This window comes from Suricata suricatta, chromosome 9, assembly GCF_006229205.1.
Source record: "Suricata suricatta isolate VVHF042 chromosome 9, meerkat_22Aug2017_6uvM2_HiC, whole genome shotgun sequence".
Lineage (NCBI taxonomy): Eukaryota > Metazoa > Chordata > Mammalia > Carnivora > Herpestidae > Suricata > Suricata suricatta.
Window position 1 is genome coordinate 93,848,956 of NC_043708.1, and position 23,300 is coordinate 93,872,255.

The following is a 23,300-nucleotide window of genomic DNA, read 5'->3' on the forward strand; positions in this document are numbered from 1 at the left end:
AAATAAATAAATAAATAAATAAATAAATAAATATTTAACTTTGAAGGAAAGAGCCAAACGCTTGTCCAAAGTAGGTACACCATTTTACATTTCTACCATCAGTATACAAGACCTCCGGTTGCAGCATATCCTCAACAACACTGTGTTGATGGTCTTTAATTTTCTGTTTTAGTCATGTTAGTGGATATGTGCTGTGTATTGTATCTCACTGTGGCTTTAAAGCTTATTTACTTATTTTGGGAGAGAAAAAGATAGCAGGCACACATGCATACATGTACAAGCACAGAGAAGGGGCAGAGAGATTGAATTCCAGGTGAGCTCCAAGCCATCGTTAGGGAGCCTGATGTGGGGCTCTATCTCACGAACTGTGAGATGATGACCTGAGCCAAAATCAAGAGTCAGAGGCTTAGCCAACTGAGCCACCCAGGAGCCCCTTTCACTGTGGTTTTAATTTGCATTTCCTTGCTAACAAATGATTTGAATATTTTCTCATATGTCTACTGGTCATTCATAGGTCTTCCTCTGTGAAAAATTCATTCAGATCTTTTATCCAATTGTTTATTGGATTGTCTTTGTATGTATGTGTTATGTACAAACTCAGGCAAGAGTCTACATTTATTTGTTTCCATAAAGATATTCATTTGTTCTAGGCCTTCCTTTCCCCATTGAATTGCCTTGTTCCCTTTGGTTAAAATCACTGAACTATATATGTGTGGATCTATTTCTGGTCTCTGTACTCTTTTGAACTTATGTTTGTCTTCAATCAATTCCATCTTGTCTTGATTACAGTAGCTTGATGCTAAGTTTTCAAATCAGGTAGTGTGAGTCCTACATATTTCCTCTTATTTTTAAAAATTCCTTTGGCTATTCCAGGTTATTTATATTCTCATATAAATTTTAGGATCAACTTGTCAATTTCTACAAAAAGCTTACTGGGATTTCTATTGGAATTGCGTTGAATCTATACATCAGTTTAAGAAGAACTGGCATCTGAACATTGAGTTTTCTAATTCAGGAACATGTGATATCACTACATTTATTTAGGACTTTTAAAATATCTCCAAGCAATTCTTCTACAGTTTTCAGTGGTGTGATCTTACACTTCTTTTGTTAAATTTATTCCAACATATTTTCTCTTTCAATGTTATTATAAATTAATTAAAATTTAGTTTTCTAGTTGTTTGCCTCTGGTAAATAAAATTTTAAGAGACTTTTATAATCTTATATCCTGAGATCTTACTAAATTCCCTTATTAGTTCTAGTAGTTATTCTTCAGATTTTTGGGGGATTTCCACATATACAATTGTGTCATCTACAAATTCAGTTTTACTTTTTTCATCTAGCCTCCATGCTTCTCATTTCTTCTTCTTGTCTTAATGCAATGGTGAGGACCTCCAGTAAAATGCTGACTAGAATCAGTGAAAGTAGACATGCTTGCCTTGATTCTGGAACTACAGGGCAAGGCAAAGCATTCGTTAATTCACAATAAACATGAAACTTAGTATACACTTTTTTGTAGAAGGACTTCATTCAAGTAAAAAGGTACCTTTCTACTCTCTTAATCTGCTGAGAAAATTTTTTCATTAATGGGTGTTGGATTTTATCAAATATCTTTCTGCAACAGTGAAATTAATATTTTTCCTTTATTGTGTTAATATTCTTAATTACCTGGAAAAATTTTCAAATGATAAACCAAATTTGCATAACATTATCTACTTCTATCAGTCAAAAGTTCTCTAGGCTGTGTGAACAGAAAACATGATCACAGTTGTATAACCAAGGATGGTTTTAATTTTTCACTTAACAAGCTTGAAGGAAAGCAGTCCAGTGCAAAGGTGCTGTCTTTCCAATGACTTTAATGTCACAAGCTCCTGCTTCTTCCCTACTCCATCATTCTTAGTGGGTGGTTTGCCTCTTTGTGGCCTCAGGAAGGTTAATGACCTTTCTGCAAAGATCTTCATCATAGGTAGGAAAAGGAAAAGGGAAGCAAACAGAAAGGAGTAATACTTTTCTATAAATCTTCAGCAGGTTTGTTCTTGCATTTCATCAGCCAAAACTTGTCGCATGGCTACATCTAGTTACAAGAAAGGCTGGGCAAGGGAGCTTTTTGTTTTGTTTTATTAACTTAAAATTAATTTGTTTAAAAAAATGATTCAATATGCTTTGTTCCTTATTTTTTCTTTTTATAATGAAAAATTTCAAGCATTTACAAAAGTAGACAGAATAGAATAATTAACCATCATGCATTCATGACCTGACTTTAATCCTCAACTCCTGGCCAGTATCACTTCATCTTTACTTCTGTCTACTTTCACATACCATGTTATTTTGAAGCAAATCTCAGACATCATATTTTTTCATCCATACATATTTCAGTAGGTATCTCTATGAGATAAGGACTTGCTTTCTATTAAAAAATTTTTTAAACATTTGTTTATTTTTGAGATAGAGTGCAAGTAGGGGAGGGGCAGAGAAAGAGGGAGACTCAGAATCTCACGCAGGTTCCAGGCTCTGAGCTGTCAGCACAGAGCCCAATGTGGGGCTTGAACTTAGAAACTACAAAATCATGACCTGAAGTCAGATACTTAACCAACTGAGCTACTCAAGTGCTCCTGAGATAAGGACTTTCTAAATCTAACAACATTATCACATCTAAAGGCAAAAATGTAATTATTCTTTAATTTTTCAGATATCCAGTTGGTATTTAAATTTCCAAGAGGCTAGGTTTTTTCACTGAACAAATTTCTTCTGTCCTCTCTCCCAAACCATGATGCTATTAGTAAAAAAACAAGGGAAGAATATATACTAAGTAGGAAACATGCAGCACCTGCCACACTATTTGTATTCTATAGACAAAAAGTGGCTTGTCTATTACATTATTATAATTGTGTATATAAAAGTGGCTTATCTATATATTTTATATATATTCATGTTCTATTATAAATTATAAGTCTTGCTTGTTGATGTGCCAAAGAATAAGACCACAACAATCCAAATTCCAAACATCTAAGTTGATTTTTAATCACATAAAATCTTATCAAAAATTTGTTAAATGTTTGTTTATTTTTGAGAGAGAGAGAGTGCACACAAGCGGGGGAAGGGCAGAGAGTAAGAGAGGAAGACCAGAATCTGAGGTAGGCTTGGGGCTCAAACTCACGAACTTTAAGATCATGACCTGAGCTGAAGTTAGAGGCTTAAACAACTGAACTACCCAGGTGCCTCTTGAATTTTTTTACTTCTATAAACACCTTAATATAAAATACTCAGTAGTTTCCATCAAAATGCACCACCCAATATTTAAGTTCTAGGTCCAGAAGAGCATGGACCTCACGTCTCATTTAACTCCTATGTCCCACAAAGTAATTGTGTCACAGCCTAGACTCCTAGCTTCACATTAAGAGATAAAATTAGGGAGGTGTGCTTTATAATATGGGACTGGTAATTAAAACTTCTGAGGTTTTGCTATTTCATCATTAGTAATATCCTGGTTAAGCACAAACTGAGTCACTCTTCAAAGTTATTTTAAGGCTTTGGGATGCTAGACAACAAACATTTTAAAAGGAAGTATTTTCCCAAACTAGTATTATATGCTTTGAGTACTTTTTCCCTACATACAAATGGACCCTGCCAAAATAATGAACATGGCTAATCTACCTGTCTTACCTGTGTAGCAATATAGCACAAAAACTGTCATCGCCTACTCTAGAGTCTGATCACCTGTATCCAAAATTCTGACTGCCATTTATTAGCAGTGGTACCTTGGGCTAGTAAGATTCTCTATGCCTTTTCTCACCTGGAAAACGGGATAATCATTGTTCCTAAGTCCTAGGGTCATTTAATGACTTTTCAACACACTAGACCTCAATTAAAGGAGTAAAGATATACAGCCTAGAAGAAAGAGTGTAGGTTTCAGATGCAGATAGATCTGGGTTCAAATCTCACAGGTTTACTTATTGGGTAGCTGTTTATCATTTTGGAACATCTATTTCCTCTAATAAGAATACCAGCACTTAGCCCAAAGTGTCGTTGTCAAGACTGAGTCACACAAACAATAAAATCGCCTGGCATAGAGAGATCACCCAATAAATGTTAATTGTTGTTCTGTGTTATAAGGGATTGCTACAAAATCTACCATTTACTAAATATGCCCAAAACAAAGTTTAATATTCTAAAATCAGACAAAATCCAACTCCTAGCTTTCAAAAAAGAAATACGTTCTTTTACCTGTTTCTAAACACAGCAAGATTAAAGACCGGACAGCCCCTGTTTACTTACAAGTAAGTCGGTGTAACGGTGCTCGTGTTCCTGAGTCATGGGATGGAGATGTGTTTTAGTGAGATTCCTAGTTTCTTATCGCTAAAGAATTAAATGAACGCTCCTGGCACCGCTAGTCCACTCCAAGTCTTTCTGGACAGGAGTTAAACACACGTTTAACAACACGTGCATACATTTCAAAATGAAGCACACAAGCAAAACGAACACTGAATCCTTGCTCACTGTATTTTGAAAATGTCACCACGTCCTAAAAGAAGAAACAGATCTTTCACCTTAGCTTTTATATTACAGTACTTAGTCTCCATATACCAAAATAATGACCTAATACTGTAAACAAACTACAAAAATAGTGGCATGTCTACTTTACGAGCAGGCCTCGCTTTCCCAGAAAATATTAATCACTGTACCTTTAGTGGCAAGATTTCTAGATGCTGAAATCCTAGTGTGGCTTTTATGGTTTAATTTTCTTCTCTCGCCTTCAATTTGCTTTTCCTGCTCACAGGATTTCTTTTCTCTCTGAATTCGTTTTTGTTCTTCAGCTCTTCTTTGACATTCTCTCCAGGCTTCCAATTCTTTAGTTGCTTTCATTCGTTCATTTTCTTTCATATCTTCTATTTTTTTCCTCTCCTCTTCTTCAATCTGTAAATATTTTAATTACCAAAACTTTAAGACACATATAAAGCAACATTTTAAAAATAAGAAATCCATTATAATAATTAGTCTTACCTCTAAATTCTTGTCATTGTATCTGCAGCAATTGTTAGTAGGAAATGAAAAATTAAAACGGGAATGGTAAATGATTTAGCATGTCATGGACATAGGTTTTCATTCCAGATTTACCACTAACTATTGATACAATCTTGAGTAATCATTTTCTCTAGCCTCAGTTTACTTATATGTAAAATGGGGGCAGGTGTTCAATTAAATGATATCTAAGGGCTTGGTAAAATAAAAAATTATTTTCTTACAAATCCTATCACTTGTTCCAAAATTTACACACCCATGCACACGCATTTTCCTTTCTATGTGTGCCAGCTTTACCTTGTCTTGGAACTGAAGTTGTGCCTACCTTCACCTGAGGAATAAGGGAATCGTAAGAAAGGAAATAGGAAGGATGACCTCGGGAATTTGTCTCTGGTGGTGGAAATATTTGAGCTTTGGATCTTGTTGCTGCCAACTCTGTCTGCAGTAGCAGCTACGCGAAGCTTCCACAAGAAAAGCTAACTGTCAGGTGAATTTGAAAGCAGTACGCTGTACAGGAGTGTGCTAACTTTCTTCCCTTTCACAAACTTCCTTCATATGAACAAGAAAGAAAAAACAAAACAAACCTATGAAAGACTAACTAGTTGGTGTATATGACTGACTCTATACATCTGACTTTCCTATGGTTACAAAAATTCCCTCCTCTCTCTCCTCTAGAGAAACAGTATCTAACAGAACTTTTCTCAATGACGGTAATGTTCTGTGCTGTTCAATTCAGCAGCCACCAGCCTTATGTGGCTAATGAGGCACTTAAAATGTGGCTGTTGTGGGCCGCGTGGGTGGCTCAGGTGGTTAGGCGAAAGACTCTTGGTTTCAGCTCAGCTCATGAACCCACAGTTTGTGAGTTTGAACCTTGCATCGGGCTCTGCACTGATGATGTTGAGCTTACTTGGAATTCTCTCTCTCTCTCTGCCCCTACCCTGCTTGCAATAATAAACTTAAATAATCTTAAAACAAACAAACTTAAAAAAAATTTTTTTAAACATTTATTTATTTTCAAGAGACAGAGAGAGACAGTGTGAGCAGGGGAGGGTCAGAGAGAGAGGGAGACACAGAATCTGAAGCAGGCTCCAGGCTCTGAGCTGTTAGCACAGAGCCCTATGTAAGGCTCGAACCCACGAACCATGAGATCGTGACCTGAGCCAAAGCCAAATGCTTTACGGGCTGAGCCACTCAGGCACCCCACAAACAAACTTTTAAAAAGAAGTTCTTTTAATGTGGCTAATGTGATTGAAAAACTAAATTTTTATTTTATTTAAGTTTCATTAATGTAAATTTAAGTTAACTTACATTTAAATAGTACATTTGTCCTTCTCTGCCTGGCTTATTTCGCTTAGCACGACACCCTCCAGGTCCATCCACTTTCCTACAAATGGCCATATGTCATTCTTTCTCATTGCCATGTAGTACTCCATCGTGTATATATACCACATCTTCTTGATCCACTCATCAGGTGATGGACATTTAGGCTTTTTCCATGTTTTGGCTATTGTTGACATTGCTGCTATGAACATTGGGGTACATGTGCTGCTATGCATCAGCATTTCTGTATCTCTTGGGTAAATCCCCAGCAAAGCTATTGCTGGGTCATATGTTTGCACTCATAGATCTAACAGGAAAACAGGAGAAACCTAATGGAGGACCAGAGGGAGGGGAAGAGGGAAACAGAGTTGGGGAGAGAGAGGGATGCAAAACTTGAGAGACTATTGAATGCTGAAAATGAACTGAGGGTTGAAGGGAAGAGGGAGGGGGGGAAAGAGGTGGTGGTGATGGAGGAGGGCACTTGTGGGGAAGAGCACTGGGTATTGTATGGAAATCAATTTGACAATAAAATATTACGAAAAAAAATTAAAAAAATAGTACATTTGGCAGAGCTCTAGAATAACATGTTGAGACGGGGTTTCCTACAGGCTGAACCATTTCAGGATACAGAATAAACATTTTAAGTATGAAACTGCACTGAAAAAGTGTTCTGTAATATCTGCATGACCTAATGCTTCTTCTGGAAGACTCTTATTTTCCTATGGAAGACTCTTATTTTCCTATGGACTGTGGAAGACTGACTTCAAAATAAATTTCACAGAGTACTGAACAGGAGTTTCCTATAGTCCCAGAATGGCACATATGCCCTAAACTAAGCATAAAAGATGGTAATGTTTACATGTTCTAAGTCCAGAGAGCTGCCAAAAGGTTGGGCCAGGAGGGATCTTACGTGTGGCAATGAGACAGTCTTTGAATGCCAACAACAGGGCATGCTGACCAGTCACTGTCAGCCACAACCTAAAAGGAGAAGATGACAACTTCACCCAGTTTAATAATATGTTTGCCTTTTTTCTTCTCCCTCCTTTCTGCCCCAACACATGGAGGAAGGGAAAAGTATATGCAGTCAGACACCCTCAATCCCTTAGAATCTCTAGAAGTGACGTGAATTTTGAAAAGTTTTTTAAAATATGTAAGACTAAGTCTTAACTACCAAAAATGAGACTGTCCTTATAACTAAAAGTAACAGGAAAAGTATGGCATTATAGCAAAGATATAATTAAGAGAACTACATACATATATACACATACACATATAATTTAATTTATAATAAACTATATTAGAAACAAAAAAGTCTAACTCTTCAGGGAGTAATGGGGAAGAGGAGGGACCAAGAAAGGCTTCACAGGGCAAGTGACAGAAGGGACTAGAACGAAGAGAAAAACATGAAGAACACCACAAAGCTTATAATAAAAGGAAAAGAGAGACTAAATATATCAAAGAGAAAGACACACAAATATTAAACAATCCTTGTAATTCTTTTATGAAAAAAATATGGTAAGTATACCTCTTAAAGGAAGTCTCTATGGTAAACTATAGTAAACAGAAAAGCTCAGAAGGCTAGAGAAACAATCATCACATATGAAGACACTGGGCGTTTTAAAAAAATATAGTTTATTGTCAAGTTGGTTTCCATAAAACACCCAGTGCGCATCCCAACAAGTGCCCTCCTCCATGTCCGGCACCCATTTTCCCCTCCCCCTCCCCCCCCATCAACCCTCAGTTTGTTCTCAGTATTTAAGAGTCTCTTGTGGTTTGCCTCCCTCCCTCCCCTTAACTATTTTTCCCCTTCCCCTCCCCTACGGTCCTCTGTTAAATTTATGAAGAAACTGAACTTTAAGTTCTTTGTACTGCTAATTTAAAAAAGGATGCCATATATACGAAATATCAATTTAATATAAACAGTAAATGTAAATAATAGGAGAAAAATGAACAGATCCTAAACCAAATTCCTAATGAAGGGGACATCTACATTTCTATTTTTTAAAATGTGTATATATTTATTTATGTTTGAAAGAGAGCAAGAGAGAGAGAGAGAGTGCATGCGAGCATGAGCAGGGGAGGGTCAGAGAGAGAGGGAGACAATCTGAAGCAGGCTCCAGGCTCTGAGCTGTCAGCACAGAGCCCAACACGGGGCTCAAGCTCACAAACGGTGAGATCATGACCTGAAACGAAGTCAGATGTTTAACTGACTGAGTCACCCGGGCACCCCATCTAAATTTCTTTTAATTTGGAATGAATGTCTGGTTTATTAAGGCATTGTTCTTTATAAGCCAATCTCTATTATGAATTACATGTAAAAATCATAAAACATTAGCAAACTGAGTTAAGGAAAACAAAATTACAATACATATTGATCAAATAGCATTATTTCTTACTTGTATTAGAAAATGAAGAGAGAAAAAACAATATAATCTCAGTACATGCCAAAATATCAGTTGATACTAGGAATAAGAGAACAATTTTAGCCTAATAAAAGGACTCATATAATGGAACACGTCATGGTGAAGCATTAGAAATATTTCTAGCAAAGTCACTAAGCCAGTATGACTACTATTTTACTGTTTTCCTAGAGATCATAACCTATATAATAGAATTTTAAAAACAAGAAATGTAAGTACAGGTTATAAAGAAATAAAATTATTATTTGCAAATAATTAGATTACCTCAGAGAACCAAAATAACAAACTGACAAACTGTTAGAACTATTAGGAAAGTAAGTTCAGCAAGGCAATTACATACAAGATCCATTAATAAAATTCATAGAAACGAACCTTCCTACAAATTGGCAATAAGTGATTAGAAAAATACATTGGAAAAAAGCATTTCATTAGTAATAGGCAAACAACCTTTTAAATTGCTAAGGATAAGCTTAACAAAATAGGAGTAAATCCTATATGTATGTTAAATAATTTTGCCGAGGGTTAAGTCCAAATAAATGTAGAAAAATGCCATGTTCCTGGAGAGAAATCTAAATGTAAATATGTTGATATTCTGAAAATTAACTTAGAGTCAATGGAGATATAATCAAAATACCACCAAAACTTCCTAGGGAGCTTTGTAAGTAAATGTAAAATTCACCTGCAAAATATATATGTATATGTATCACACAGGCATGAAGGGGTGACAATTCCCATACACAAACATCAAATATAAAGCTGGACAAAGCTATCCAAAAGAACCGTTTTGGAGTACAGGAAACTAACCAAACGAAGCCTAAAAATGGAGAAGTGTTTGCTCTAGAATAAATGCTCCCGACCATCCACTGCCAGCGTGAATAAGGAGACTGGCAGTTCTGCCAACATACAGCTAGCCAAAAGAACCCAACAGCTTTGTTGGCAAAAAGGGTGGACTCATTTCAGGGTGGGGCAGCAAAAACCCATGGATTTGGTGGAAAAAAGTGATAGACTTGGTTGGGAATGAAAAGGAAAAATCTGAAGTTGGTAGACGTGCTGGTTAGGGTAAATGGCTGACTAGTCAGAAAATTAATGGAAAGATCGAGTAAATGAGAAAACCACAGAAAGTCTACGATAAGCTTACAGCTCTGGCTAAATGGAAAGCTACGTATTTGCTGGGGAGACCTGAGGAAGCTCGGCATAAAATGAAAAGCAAGGCGGGTATCACAAGTTGGTAGAGCATGTGACTCTGGATCTCGGGGTTGTGAGTTTGGACATTCATGGTGGGTGTAGAGATTACTTAAAAATAAAATCTTTAAAAAGAAATGAAACCAAGGAAGAGTTGAAAACTGGCTCCAGGGGCGCCTGGGTGGCTCAGTCAGTTAAGCGTCCGGCTTCCAGCTCCAGCTTTGGTCAGGATCTCACGGTTCGTGGGTTCGAGCCCCACATCGGGCTCTGTGCTGACAGCTAGCTCAGAGCGTGGAGCCTGCTTCGGATTCTGTGTCTCCCTCTCTCTCTGCCCCTCCCCTGCTTGCGCTGGCTCCCTCTGTCTCTCAAAAAAAAAAAAATAAAAACAAAAAAAAATTAAAAAAAAAAAAACTGGCTCCAACTCTGAATGTATTCTAAAACCTACACATGGGCCAGTCAGCAAAGGGTGGTAACCTTTACCATCTCTCATTGGCTAACAATTACGGTTTGCAGACACAGGAAAGACCCCCTAAGGAAGCAGCCTAAAAAATAAGAATTAGGGGCGCCTGAATGGCTCAGTCAGTTAAGCATCTGCCTTCGGCTCAGGTCATGATCTCACAGTTTGTGGGTTTGAGCCCTGTGTCAGGCTCTGTGCTGACAGCTCAGAGCCTGGAGCCTGCTTCAGATTCTGTTTCCCTTCCTCTCTGCCCCTTCCCCACTCCTACTCTGTCTCTCTCTCAAAAATAAAAACATTAAAAAAATATTTAACAAAATAATAAGAATTAAAAAATGTAGCAGAGACTTCAGCAAACATGTACTACAAAGGAGATAAGACTGACTTCACAATTAAAGGCAAGTTACTAAAAAATAAACAGCTCTCAATAAATAAGCAAACAAAAGTAAATAAAACAGGACACAAAATGTCTATAATCTATTAACTAAAATGTAATTGTTGGGTTTTTTTTGAGAGAGAGGGAGAGAGAGAATGAGAGAGGGAGAAAGAGAGACGGAGAAAGAGCAAGCGAGCGCGCCAGCGAGAGCTCACGCCCATGAGCTGGGGAGGCACAGAGAGAGAGAGACAGGATCTCGAGCAGGCTCCGTGCCCAGGGCAGGGCCCAGTGCAGGCCTCAGTCCCACAACTGTGAGGTCGGACAACGCCCGTCCCCATCTTTACTGTAGCATTAATTACAACTGCCAAGGCATGGAAACAACCTAAGTGTCTACTGGTGGATAAATGTATAAAGAAAATGTGGAATATATACACAATAGAGTATCGTTCAGCCACAAAGAAGAATGAAATCTTGCCATTTACAGCAACATGGATGGACCTTGTGGACACTATGCTAAGCAAAATAAATCAGAGAAAGACAAATATCATGCGATCTCATTTTTGCATGGAATCTAAAACAAACAAAAAAACCTCAAGCTTAGATACAGTGAACAAACTGTTGGTTGGATTAGGGAAAATGCGTAAACGGGGTCAAAAAGCATAAATTTCCAGTTATAAAACAAACAAATCATGAGGAGGAAGCAAAATTGCTGCTGACTTATTACATTTCATTGTTCAATCAAGAAAAAATACAGACCTATTTTGGCCTTTATTCTCTTGATTTCTTTAAAAACCTATGATTTTTTAAATCATGTTTTATTTTATTTAATTTTTTTCTTCTAAGTCTTCATTTAAATTCGTTTGTTTTTTTTTTAAATTCATGTTCATTAACATACAGTGTGGTATTGGTTTTGGGAGTAGAATTTAGTGATTCATCACTTACATACAATACCCAGTGCTCATCAAAACAAGCCCTCCTTAATGCCCATCACCCACTAACCTCCACTCCAGCAACCCTCAGTTTTTCTCTATAGTTAAAAATCTCTTTAAGATGGTCTGCCTCCCTCTTTGTTTTTATCTTATTGTATTTTTCCTTCCTTGTCTCTATGTTCATCTGTTTTGTTTCTTAAATTCCACATATGAGTGAAATCATATGGTATGTCTTCTCTGATTTATTTTGATGTATTCTCTGATGTATTTTTCCTTCCATCTACATTGTTGCAAATGGCAAGATTTCATTCTTTTTGATGGCTGAGTAATATTCCACTGTGTGTGTGTGTGTGTGTGTGTGTGTGTGTGTGTGTGTGTGTTTGTACACACACATATACACACACCATGTCTTCTTTATTCATCTGTCGATGGACACTGCTCTTTCCATACTTTGGCTATTGTTGACAGTGGTGCTATAAACATTGGGGTGAATGTACCCCTTCAAAGCAGCATTTTTGTATCCTCTGGATAAATACCTAGTAGTGCAATTGCTTGGTTATAGGGTAGCTCTGTTTTTAACAAAAAGAAGTAAATTTTAAAGTACAATAACATATATTGTTGAGTTATAACAATACATATACATAAATGGCAAAGTATCTCAGAGAGGGGGAGATAACAGGGTTGTATTAGAACAAACTTGCTTTATTTTACTGGAATAAAATCAGTGTTTACTTGAGGTAGATTGTAAGAAATTTAAGGTGCAGACAGCAGCAACCAAAAAGTTTCACAACAACCTAAATATATATATTATAAAGGGGCATTAGTTTCAGTTTTGACATGAAGAAAGCTTAGAAGTTGTTACTCGGAATCCTTACAACAACAAAAATAGATGGAAAAAGTGAAAAATCACTAGTTTTATTCGACTCACTAGAGAAGTGAGCTGCAGGGCAAACTGTTAGCTTGAAATCTGGACAGACAGGTGTATCCAAAACACACAAAAACCTGTTTGCCTGTAGCAAAAATAACTAGAGGTATAAACTAGTAGGAACACTTGAGTGGTCATTTTGACAAAGTACTGGAGCTGAAGGGTGGACTAGCAGGGGAGTGATAAAGTGTCTGAGGCCACAGTCTTTAGAAGTGCCCCTATATTATTGTGGGCTTCGCCTCCAGAAACCACAGTAGGCTACACTGATGAAGCTCTGAATACTAACTGTGTCTCTAGCAGAGGGAGGGAAAGCATAATTATTGTGGATTACAGAAATACTCAGAGCACTCTCCTTAACAAAGATCTACTATCCAGAGCAGAAGTCCCTTATCCCTGCTGGGAAAGAAAATTCCTCCCACTTCAGTCTTCTCCAGCCTTTCTGTCATACCTACAGGGAAAAGAAAACGGTTAGTCGTCAGGAATTCAAGAACATAGACAAGGATCACTACGGTCAAGGAAAGGAGAAGGAGGCAGTAGGGAAAAGCTGTCTCACTGAAGGAAAACTTGTAAAGATCACAGCCTCAAGACACAGGCCCATGAAAAAAGTGGCATTTAACTGAAAGTCTATGAATGCTTCTTCTCCCTTATAATTTACTACCACACCAACAGGGTTCCAGGCTAATGAGAGTAGATTATATAAGAGAGAGTCTTATGATAAAGACTCTCACAGAAGAGGAATAGATGGAGAAGCCCAGAGTCAAAGAGGAGTTCAAAAAAACAAAAGAGACACTTGAGGCCTTTGAAAGGCCTCCGATACCAACAGCTACAGTTAACATTAAACATAGCCTAAATCCCAGCCACATTAAAATAAATAAGCCTAATAACCTTTTCTACTACCTGATATAATGTGTCCAGCTTTCAACAGAAAATTGCCAGGCATGCCAAAGGCAAGAAAAATGATAATCAACAGAATTAGACTCAGAACACAAATCCAAGACTGATCAGACACAGAATTCAAAAGGACTATTTAATATGTTAAGGATTCTCACAGAAAAAGTAGAAACTGTACAGCAATGCCAGGTGAGAATACTTAAAGTATTATCTTCGACATGTGGCTGCATAGAATTCTAACATGGAGTTACCTTCAGAAAATCAGTATATTAATTCAGTCTGAAGTTTAATAAACATGGTTTAAAATTTTTTCTTGAAAGTTGTGAGTTTCTTATCTTATTTAGTTGTTTATGTTCTACAGCAATGAGAATCTGGTGATTAGAATGGCACAGGCATCTGTTATAGCCAAAGCTAACATACAACAAAACTGATTTTATTTCCCTTCTTATTATCATAGTCCCCAAATCCATATGTTGAAGACCTAACCCTCAAATGTGACAATATTTGGAGATAAGGCCTAGAAGGAGGTAATTAAGGTTAAATGAGAGTATAAGGTTGGGGCCCTAATACAACAGAATTAGTGTCCTCATAAGAACAGACACCAGAGAGCTTGCGTTCCACCCCCCCCCTCTATTTCGCCACCTTTTGAGAACTCAGTGTGCAGGCACTTATGTGCAAGTCTGGAAGAGGGTCCTCATTGGAAGCTGAACTGGCCCCACACCAAGATTTGGCCTTCAGAACTATGAGGAAATAAATTTCTGTCATTTAAACCAAGCACTCTGTGGTTTTTTGTTATGACAGCCTGAGCCAACTAAGATACTTCTGTTTTTCCCTTTGGCAGATTTTCAAAACAGATGAGTGAAAAGGCCCCAAAGAATACAGTTAAGAGCTTTAAGGAGAGCCAATGGCTAATTAATTCACCAACTAAAAGTAAAACTCACGAATTATAGAGAAGAACTTGTTCAGCTTTCCAACAAATTTGGACATAGGCTAATCTCCCTTTCAGTTTACCTAATTAATATTTGGACTTACCATAAAAAAGCATAAGAATTTGTAACTAACTTGGAAACTACACATTTAGACAAGGATGTAAACAAACTTTTATTATACTAGTTAGCTCTTTCTCTCCTCAACAAAAGTTATGTGGTAGAAAATTTTGTCTTACACTATATGGTTTCATAACCCATCAAGATTTGTTTGGTATCTTTTAAAGATTCAGCTTCAGGTTAATGATGAAGAAAAATTTTTAAACCAGTACCCAAGTTTACTACACAGACAGAACTGACATATTTAATGTTACAAAGTTCCCATTTGACTAGCCTTCAAATTCATGGGACAAAACTAACAGAATTGATGAAGAGAAGAAAAATTATTTCTCAAACCAGATTTGGACTAATGACAATCAGTTAATATTTATTTTTGTATCCCTCCCTTTATGTTATCCTTTCTGCTCAGTAATAATCTTGTTCATTTCTGATAAATGACTTTTATAATCAATTTCCTTTTTAGAGATTCCTAATTGCATTCTGCTACTTCCATCTCAGAAGACTTTGCTGTTGAGAAGATTAATAACCATGTAACGACTTCAGTTCTTTCAACTTTTCTCTAACCAAAAGTATTTGTTTCCACACTCTGTTCTTTCCAAGTCTAACAAATACCCTAATGGGTAGAATGAATGAATGAACGAACGAACAAATGAATGATTTTTAACCAGACTTCTGGGAAAGATGAAAAAATCTGAAGTAAACAAAAAAAATGGACATATGCATGATTGCTGAAAGTTTACTTCAACACAGATGCTGTGAATCTGGGATACACTTACACAAAGGGAAAGTAGGTCAGCACACTTGACAAAATGTATATATTAGAAAAGCAATGTCACAGATACTGTATTTTTGGATGATTACCTGTTAATGGCTAAAGTTAGTCTATCATATGCTTAGAAATGGGGTAGATTTATACAGAAAATAGTAAATTCCTATTACAGCAAAAAGAAATTAAAAGTAGAAAAATAATCATCAGAAGGTAAGTGTTGCTTCTTAAAAAAAAGTTTTCTTATTATGAAAAATATGTATTTTTTAATTTTTTTAACATTTATTTATTTTTGAGAGACAGAGAGAGACAGATCATGAGCAGGGGAGGGGCAGAGAGAGAGACACACAGAATCAGAAGCAGGATCCAGGCTCTGAGCTGTCAGCCTGATGCGGGGCTCAAACCCACAAACTGTGAGTTCGTGACCTGGGCTGAAGTCGGATGATCAACCGACTGAGCCACCCAGGTGCCCCGAAAAATATGTATTTATTATTGTGAGAACAGAAAATACAAAAGAAAGAAGAAAAAATTACTATCATCCCACCATCCATTCATTTTCTATTCATTTTTTAATTATAAAAATAAGATTTTATATAATGACCCTTTAAAACTGTCAGATAAGACATGGATATGCTTCAATAATAACTGAAATGGAAAAGCCAATCTTTAAATTCAAACAGAATCGCAAGGGCCCCAGAAAAGCCAAAATATCTTGGAAAAAAAACCTGGAGGGCTCACACTTCTTGATGACTATAATCAACAAAACGAAAAATAACAAGTTTTGGCAAGGATGTAGAAAAATTGGAATCATCACATATTGCTGAAGAGAATGCCAAATGGTGCAGTCATTATGGAAAATTGTTTGGCAGTTCCTCAAAAAGTTAAACGTAGAATTACAAATGACCCAGCAATTCTACTCCTAGGTATATACACAAAAGAATTGAAAACAGGTATCCAAGAAAATAATTGTAAGTGAAGGTTCATAGCAGTGCTATTCACAATACCTAAAAGGTGAAAAGAACCTAAATTCCACCAGCTGATGAATGAAGAAACAAACAGCAGGATATCTGTACAATGGAGTACCGTTCGGCTATAAAGATGAATTAAGGTCTCACCTATTTTAAATATGAATGAATGCAAAAACTTTATGCTAAGTGAAAGAAGGCACATGCCAAAGGTCATATCTATGTGAAATGTCCAGAACAGACAAATCCCTAAGAAAGAAGGTAGATAGAGTGATTTTCAGGGACTACAGAGGAGGAGAGAATGGTGAGTGACTGCTAATGGGTATGAGGGCTCCTTTCTGAAGTGATGAAAATGTTTTGGAACTACATAGTCATGATGGTTGCATAACATGTGAATAAACTAAAAGCCACCAAATTATATACTTAAAGAGTGAAATGTACAGTGTATGAGGGAAATCTCAATAAAGCAGTTATATTTTATTTATTTATTTATTATTATTTTTTAAATTTATTTTTGAGAGACAGAGAGAGACAGCATGAGTAGGGGAGGGTCAGAGAGAGAGGGAGACAGAGAACTTAAAGACAGGTGAGCAGGGGAGGGTCAGAAAGGGAGACACAGAACTTGAAGACAGGCTCCAGATTCTGAACTAGCTGTCAGCACAGAGCCTGACATGGGACCCGAACCCATGAACTGCGAGATCATGACCTGAGCCGAAGTCAGACGCTTAACCAACTGAGCCACCCAGGACCCCCATTAGTTATTTTGTTTTAAAAAAAGCAATATGTGTAGGCCAAACAATGGGAGAAGAGAGGAAAAGACTAAGCAAAAATAAAGATTCTACTTACCAATATCTGAAAGAATTAAAAAGGGAGGAAAGGGGAATGGGTGGGTTTCAAAGACACATTTCAAATGAAAATGGCATTGAGGACCAAATCAAAACCACAACGAGATACCATCCCACACCAATTAGCATGTCTACTATCCAAGACAGCTTATATGTTAGGTCAACAAAGTCATAAAAGAGTTAAGAATATTCATTAGCTCAAGCATATTTTCTGACAACAACGGCATGAAAGTAGAGATCAGTAACACGGAAAACAAAAATTCACAAATATGTGGCGATTACACAACATACTCCTGGATGAGAAATGGGTCAGAGAAGAAATCAAAAGGGAAATTGAAACACATATTGAACAAATGAAAATGGAAACACAAAATACAAAACTTATGGAATGAAGCAAAAACAATTTTAAAAGGGAGTTTATAGTGATAAATTCCTACCTTATGAAAAAGAAGGATCTCAGATAAACAACCTATTCTTAACACCTTAAGGAACTAGAAAAAGTAGAATAAACTAAACCCAAAGATAGTAGAAGCAAAAAAAAAAAAAAAAGTAAAAATCATAGCAGAAAGAAATGCAATAGAGACTAGAATGGTAATAGAAAAGATTAGTGAAACTAAGAGCTGGTATTTTGAAAATACAAATAAAATTGACAACTAAACTAAAGAAAAAGTAGAAAAGACTCAAAAACTAAAGTCAGAAATAAAAGAGGAGACATGACAACTGATAACACAGAAATACTAAGGATCATAAGAAACTACAATGAATAAATATATGATAACAAATTAGAAAACCTTAAAAAATTGATAAATTTGTAGAAATGTAAAACCTACCAAGACTGAATCATGAAGAGAAAAATCTAAATGAACCAATTATAAGAGAATGAATACTCATCAAAAACTTCCCAACAAAGAAAACTCCAAGATCAGATGGCTTCAGTAGTAAACTCCACCAAACAGTTAGAATAGAATTTGTACACATTTTTTAAAACCTTCCAAAAAACTTAAGAGGAAGAACACTCCCAGACTCATTTTATTAGGCCATCACTATCCAGGTACAAGTCAAATAAGAACACTACATGAAAATACCACTATAGGACAATATCCCTGATGAATATAGATACAAAAATTCTCAACAAAATATTAGCAAACCAAATTCAACAGTACATTGAAAGGATAATACACCATGACCAAGTGAGAGTCATTCCTGGGATGCAGGATGGTTTAATATATGCATATCAATCAATGTCATACACCAGTTTTACAAAATGAAGGATTAAAATCATATGGTCAACTCAATAGATGCAGAAAAGCATTTAACAAAATTCAACATCCTTCCTTGATAAAAGCTTTCAACAAATTAGGTCAATATGGAACACAGCTCCAAATAATGAGGGCCATATATGACAAATCCCTAGCTAATATCATACTCAATAGTGAATAGTCAAAAGCTTTTCCTCTAAGATCAGGAACAAGAAAAGGATGTCCACTATCACCATCTCTACTCAACACAGTACTGAAGTCCTAGCCAGAGCAATTAGGCAATAAATAAATAAATAAATAAATAAATAAATAAATAAATAAAAATAAAAGCCATTCAAATTGGGAAGGAAGACATAAAAGTGTCTATATTTGCAGGTGACATACATAGAAAACTCTAAGAACTCCAAAAAGGAAAAAAAAACCCAAACAAACCTGGTTAGAATGAACAAATCCAGTACAGTTGCAAGGCACAAAATCAATATTAAGAAATCAGTTCCATTCCTACACTAACAACAAACTATCATAAAGAGAAAATAAGAAGAAATCTCATTTTACAATAGCATAAAAAAGAATAAAATACTTCAGAACAAATTTAACCAAGAGGTGAAAGATCTATACAATGACAACTACAAAATGTTGCTGAAAGAAATTGAAGATGACTCAAATAAATCTTCATGGATTGGAAGAATTAATATTGTTAAAATGTCCATACTACCCAAGGTGATCTACAGATTCATTGCAACCCCATCATAATTCCAAAAGCGTTTTTCACAGAAATAGAAAGAAACAATCTGAACATTTGTATGGAACCAAAAAAGATTCTGAGTAGTTAAAGCAATTTTGAGCAAGAAGAACAAAAGCTGGAGGTATCACAGTTTCTGATTTCAAACTATGTTACAAAGCTAGAGTAATCAAAACAGTATGGTATTACCATAAAAACAGACATATAGATCACTGAAACAAAATAGTGAGTCCAGAAATAAACTTATATATGTATTATCACTTAATCTTTAACAAAAGCACTAAAAATGTACAAAGATGAAAAGACAGTCTGTTCAGTAAATGATGCTAAAAAAATGGATATTCAAATGCAAAAGAATGACACTGAATGCCTACCTTACACCACACACAAAAACCAATTCAAAATGGATTAAAGACTTGCATGTAATATCCAAAACCTAAAACTCCTAGAAGAAAATATAGGTGATAAGTTCCTTGACATTGATTTGGAAATGATTTTTTAGATGTGACACCAAAAGCAACAAAAGCAAAAATAAGGTGAGACTACATCTTAAGAGCTTCTGCACAGCAAAAGAGAACATCAACAATATGAAAAGGCAATGTAGAGTGGGAGAAATATTTGTAAACCACATAGCCAACAAGGGATTAATATGCAAAATACAGAAGACTCATAACTCAAAAGTAAGAAAATAAATAAAAACTTTTAAATGGGCCAAAGACCTGACTAGTCATTTTTCAAAAGAAGATATACAAATGACTAAGAGATATATATATTCAAAGGAAATGAAATTACTATCTCTAGGAGATGTCTATACTACCATGTTTACTGAAGCACTATTCAAGATAGTCAAAACATAAAAACAATCTTCAGTATCCGTTGATGGATGAACAGATTAAATGTGATATATGTATATGTATGTATACACACACATTCATTCTGCTCATAATACACACACATATACATACATACTATGCAAATAGTATATATAACATATATACTGCATGGTATCATTTATATATATAATTTTTTTTTAATATTGAACTCAGAAACAAAGAGTAGAATGATGGCTGCCAGGGGTTAGGGGGTAGGGGAAATGGAGAGGAGTTGATAACAGGGTACAAATTTTCAGCTCTAAGTGCTGAGATCTAATATAAGGATAACTATATCAAGTGATATATGTGTTAATTAACTTCACTATGGGATTCCTTTCACAATGATATGTATATCAAATGTTCACATTATGTATTTGAAATATATTAGAACTTTATCAATTATATCTCAGTAAAACAAAACATAAAAAGCTTAAAAATAAAAGCCACCATAGAACACTTTGACGAAGAAACAAGCAAACAATATAAAGTATATTTGGTCTGTAAAACTCAATAAGAAATATCAAAGACAGGGGTGCCTGGGTGGCTGAGTCAGCTGAGCACCCAACTTTGACTCAGGTCATCATCTCACCGTGAGTTCGAACCCTGCATCCAGCTCTGTGCTGACAGCTTGGAGCCAGGAGCCTGTTTTGAATACTGCGTCTCCCTCTCTCTCTGCCCCTTCCCTGCTTGCACTCTGTCTCTTTGTCTCTCAAAATTAAATAAACGTTAAAAAAATTAAAAAAAGAAACACTAAAGACAGAAAAGGTGAAAAATAAAATTCAAAAGGAACAGTGATACTGAGTATACAAACAACATAATTAAGTGTCTTATGATGGTCATAACTTAATAACAAGGTAAGAAAATGAAGACTTCACATACAAAGAGTAGGTCAAAGGAGTTAGAACAGGAGATACCAAAAGCACAGAGCCCTAGAGATGGGTTTATAGGGATAATGCTAATTATGTAAAAGCAAGAAACAGGATTGTGAGAACGTCAATAGGGTCAAGAGGGTGCTGATGAACACTGAAAGGAAAGATGCAGACAAAGGAGGGGCTGGGGGATACAAAAAATGCTAGGAACATTAAAATTACTATTAAAAATAGAGTAGATATTTAGAATAAATAGAATATTTAATATTCTATTAAAAATAGGGTTAAAAATGGCCAAGTCATTCCTTGTGGTATTTTTGTACATTGTACACTCTTTCAATAAACAGTATATGTGGTTTCATGGATAAGAATTATTTTTTTTTCTATTTTAGATAGAGAGGGCAATAATGAGCAAGAAAGAGGGACAGAGGTAGAGAGAGAGAGGGAGGGAGAGAGAGCGCAAAGGAGAGAGAGGGAGAATCCTAAGCCAGATTCTGTGCTATCAGAGCAGAGCCTGATGCAGGGCTCAATCCCTGGGCTCTGGGATCATGTCTTGAGCTGAAATCAACCCCCATGGATAACAACTTTTTAGGGCACTGTAGTATAATCTAGACAATTCCAGAAAACAACTCATACCTCATCTGCATGATTAGACAAAATTGTTTCACAGGTTGAGATTTCTGGGTTTCATCTTTAAGAAAAAGAAAGTAGAAGAAAGCACCTCACACTTGATCTACCTAGGTTAAAAGTTCAGAGGGCAAAAGTGAAGTAGTACTTCCCCTGAAGTAGAAAACAAAAAGAAAATGCAAAAAATAGGCAATCTATAAGACAAAATAGGAAGATAGAAAAAATAGGCATTAGCAGTCAAAACTGTCAAAGAGAGCATGTTTCAGAAGATTAGTCTGGCATCTGTATTCCGCACTTTCATTAATCACCTCAAAACCTACACCTCTCCCTCAATCTCTTTCCCTCTTGTCTCCTTCACCTTAATAACAAAGGATTAACTGTCTGTGCCCTTAACAGTTTTCCAAATACTTAGTTATTCCTTATTCTTGCCTTCTAGTGTCCAAAGAAAAAATATCCCACAGGGCACCTGGGTAGCTCAATAGGATAAGCATCAGACTCTTGATTTTGGCTCAGATCTCACAGTTCATGAGATCAAGCCTGGAGTCGGGCTCTGTGCTGACAGTGGACAGCTTGGGATCCTCTCCCTCTCCCTCTCCCTCTGCCCCTTTCACTTCTCTCTCTCTCTCTCTCTCTCTCTCTCTCTTTCTCCCCCCTCTCAACAATAAATAAATATTTAAAGAATATATCCCACTATTACTTAAGAATAACTTTTTCACCTCTTTACCTTCAATCATCATCATCAATCTCGTCCCTTGGGTGTTTTATCAACTTCTCCTTCACTGGCCTTCTTCTTCAACATATAAATATGTTCAAAGTCTTTCCATCTTAAACATACAAAAGCTCTGTCTCCTCTCTACAAGCACTTCACACTCATAAACCAAAATGAACTTTTCCAAAATACAAACCCAATTAATTTGATATTCTTGCTGAAAATCCCTAAAGAGTACCTTCAGGAAAAATTTCAAAATATTAAGATTTTATTTCTGACCAACAAATGTTCCCTCGCTGTACCCCTTTCTGTCACATGCTTATCCAAGCTGTCTCTAATTTTTCCATTTATTCCCTAGGTACCTGTGACTCATTCCCCAGCACTGGGCACAAACAACACTGCCTCCTATTTCCGGCCCGTACTCTCAGGCTGAGATGCCAGCCTTTTGTCAGTGTTCTCTTTTCATCCTCCCATGAGCTCTTGTGCATCCTATGATGCAATGTGTTTTTCTTGCTGTCACTTTCTCTGTACCATGAGTAAACCGAAAGTGAAAAATGACTTGTTCAGCTCTGTAGCAACGCCGTTCAGAGTCTTCAATAAAATGAACAAATGATAGATCAGCAGCAAAGATACCAAAGGGCTGATGTAAGCTAAGTTTGGAGCCACAGAGACTTCAAGATTCATCTGAACAGGTGTCAAACTGATTATCATTTCTAATATCATTTTATAGCATCTAAAGCAATTATTTCATGTGGCTTACAAGGGAGCCAACAAAATAGCCTGTCTTCCACTGGGCCTTGTTATATGCGGATGTGGATCATCAGCCTAAGGATAAAATAGACACAAAGAAAAGGCAGTGCTAAAGATGATGCAGACATATGGAATCGGAGCCTTGAATGAACTATATCTGATCATTGCTTTATTGTTGAATTTTTTCTGTTGCATGAGTCAAATTCTCTTTATTATGTAAATCCTGATCTTTTAAATTCAAACTGAGTAAATTGCAAAGTGGCCCCAAATTCCTCCCATCCCTGTATGTATGACCCTATACAGTGTGATTTAATTCCCCTTTCCTAGAAGAGGT

At 36.2% G+C, this 23,300-nt stretch overlaps 1 protein-coding gene across 2 annotated transcripts in view; it reads right to left on the reverse strand.

The window, feature by feature from the left end:
* DNAAF4 (dynein axonemal assembly factor 4) overlaps window positions 1-23,300 on the reverse strand; it is a 65,234-nt gene that overhangs the window by 35,618 nt on the left and 6,316 nt on the right. For both annotated transcript variants that reach the window (XM_029951660.1, XM_029951661.1), the window contains exon 4: window positions 4,683-4,914. In XM_029951660.1, coding sequence (XP_029807520.1) covers window positions 4,683-4,914 — 232 coding nt within the window. The remainder of the gene's footprint in view (window positions 1-4,682; window positions 4,915-23,300) is intronic.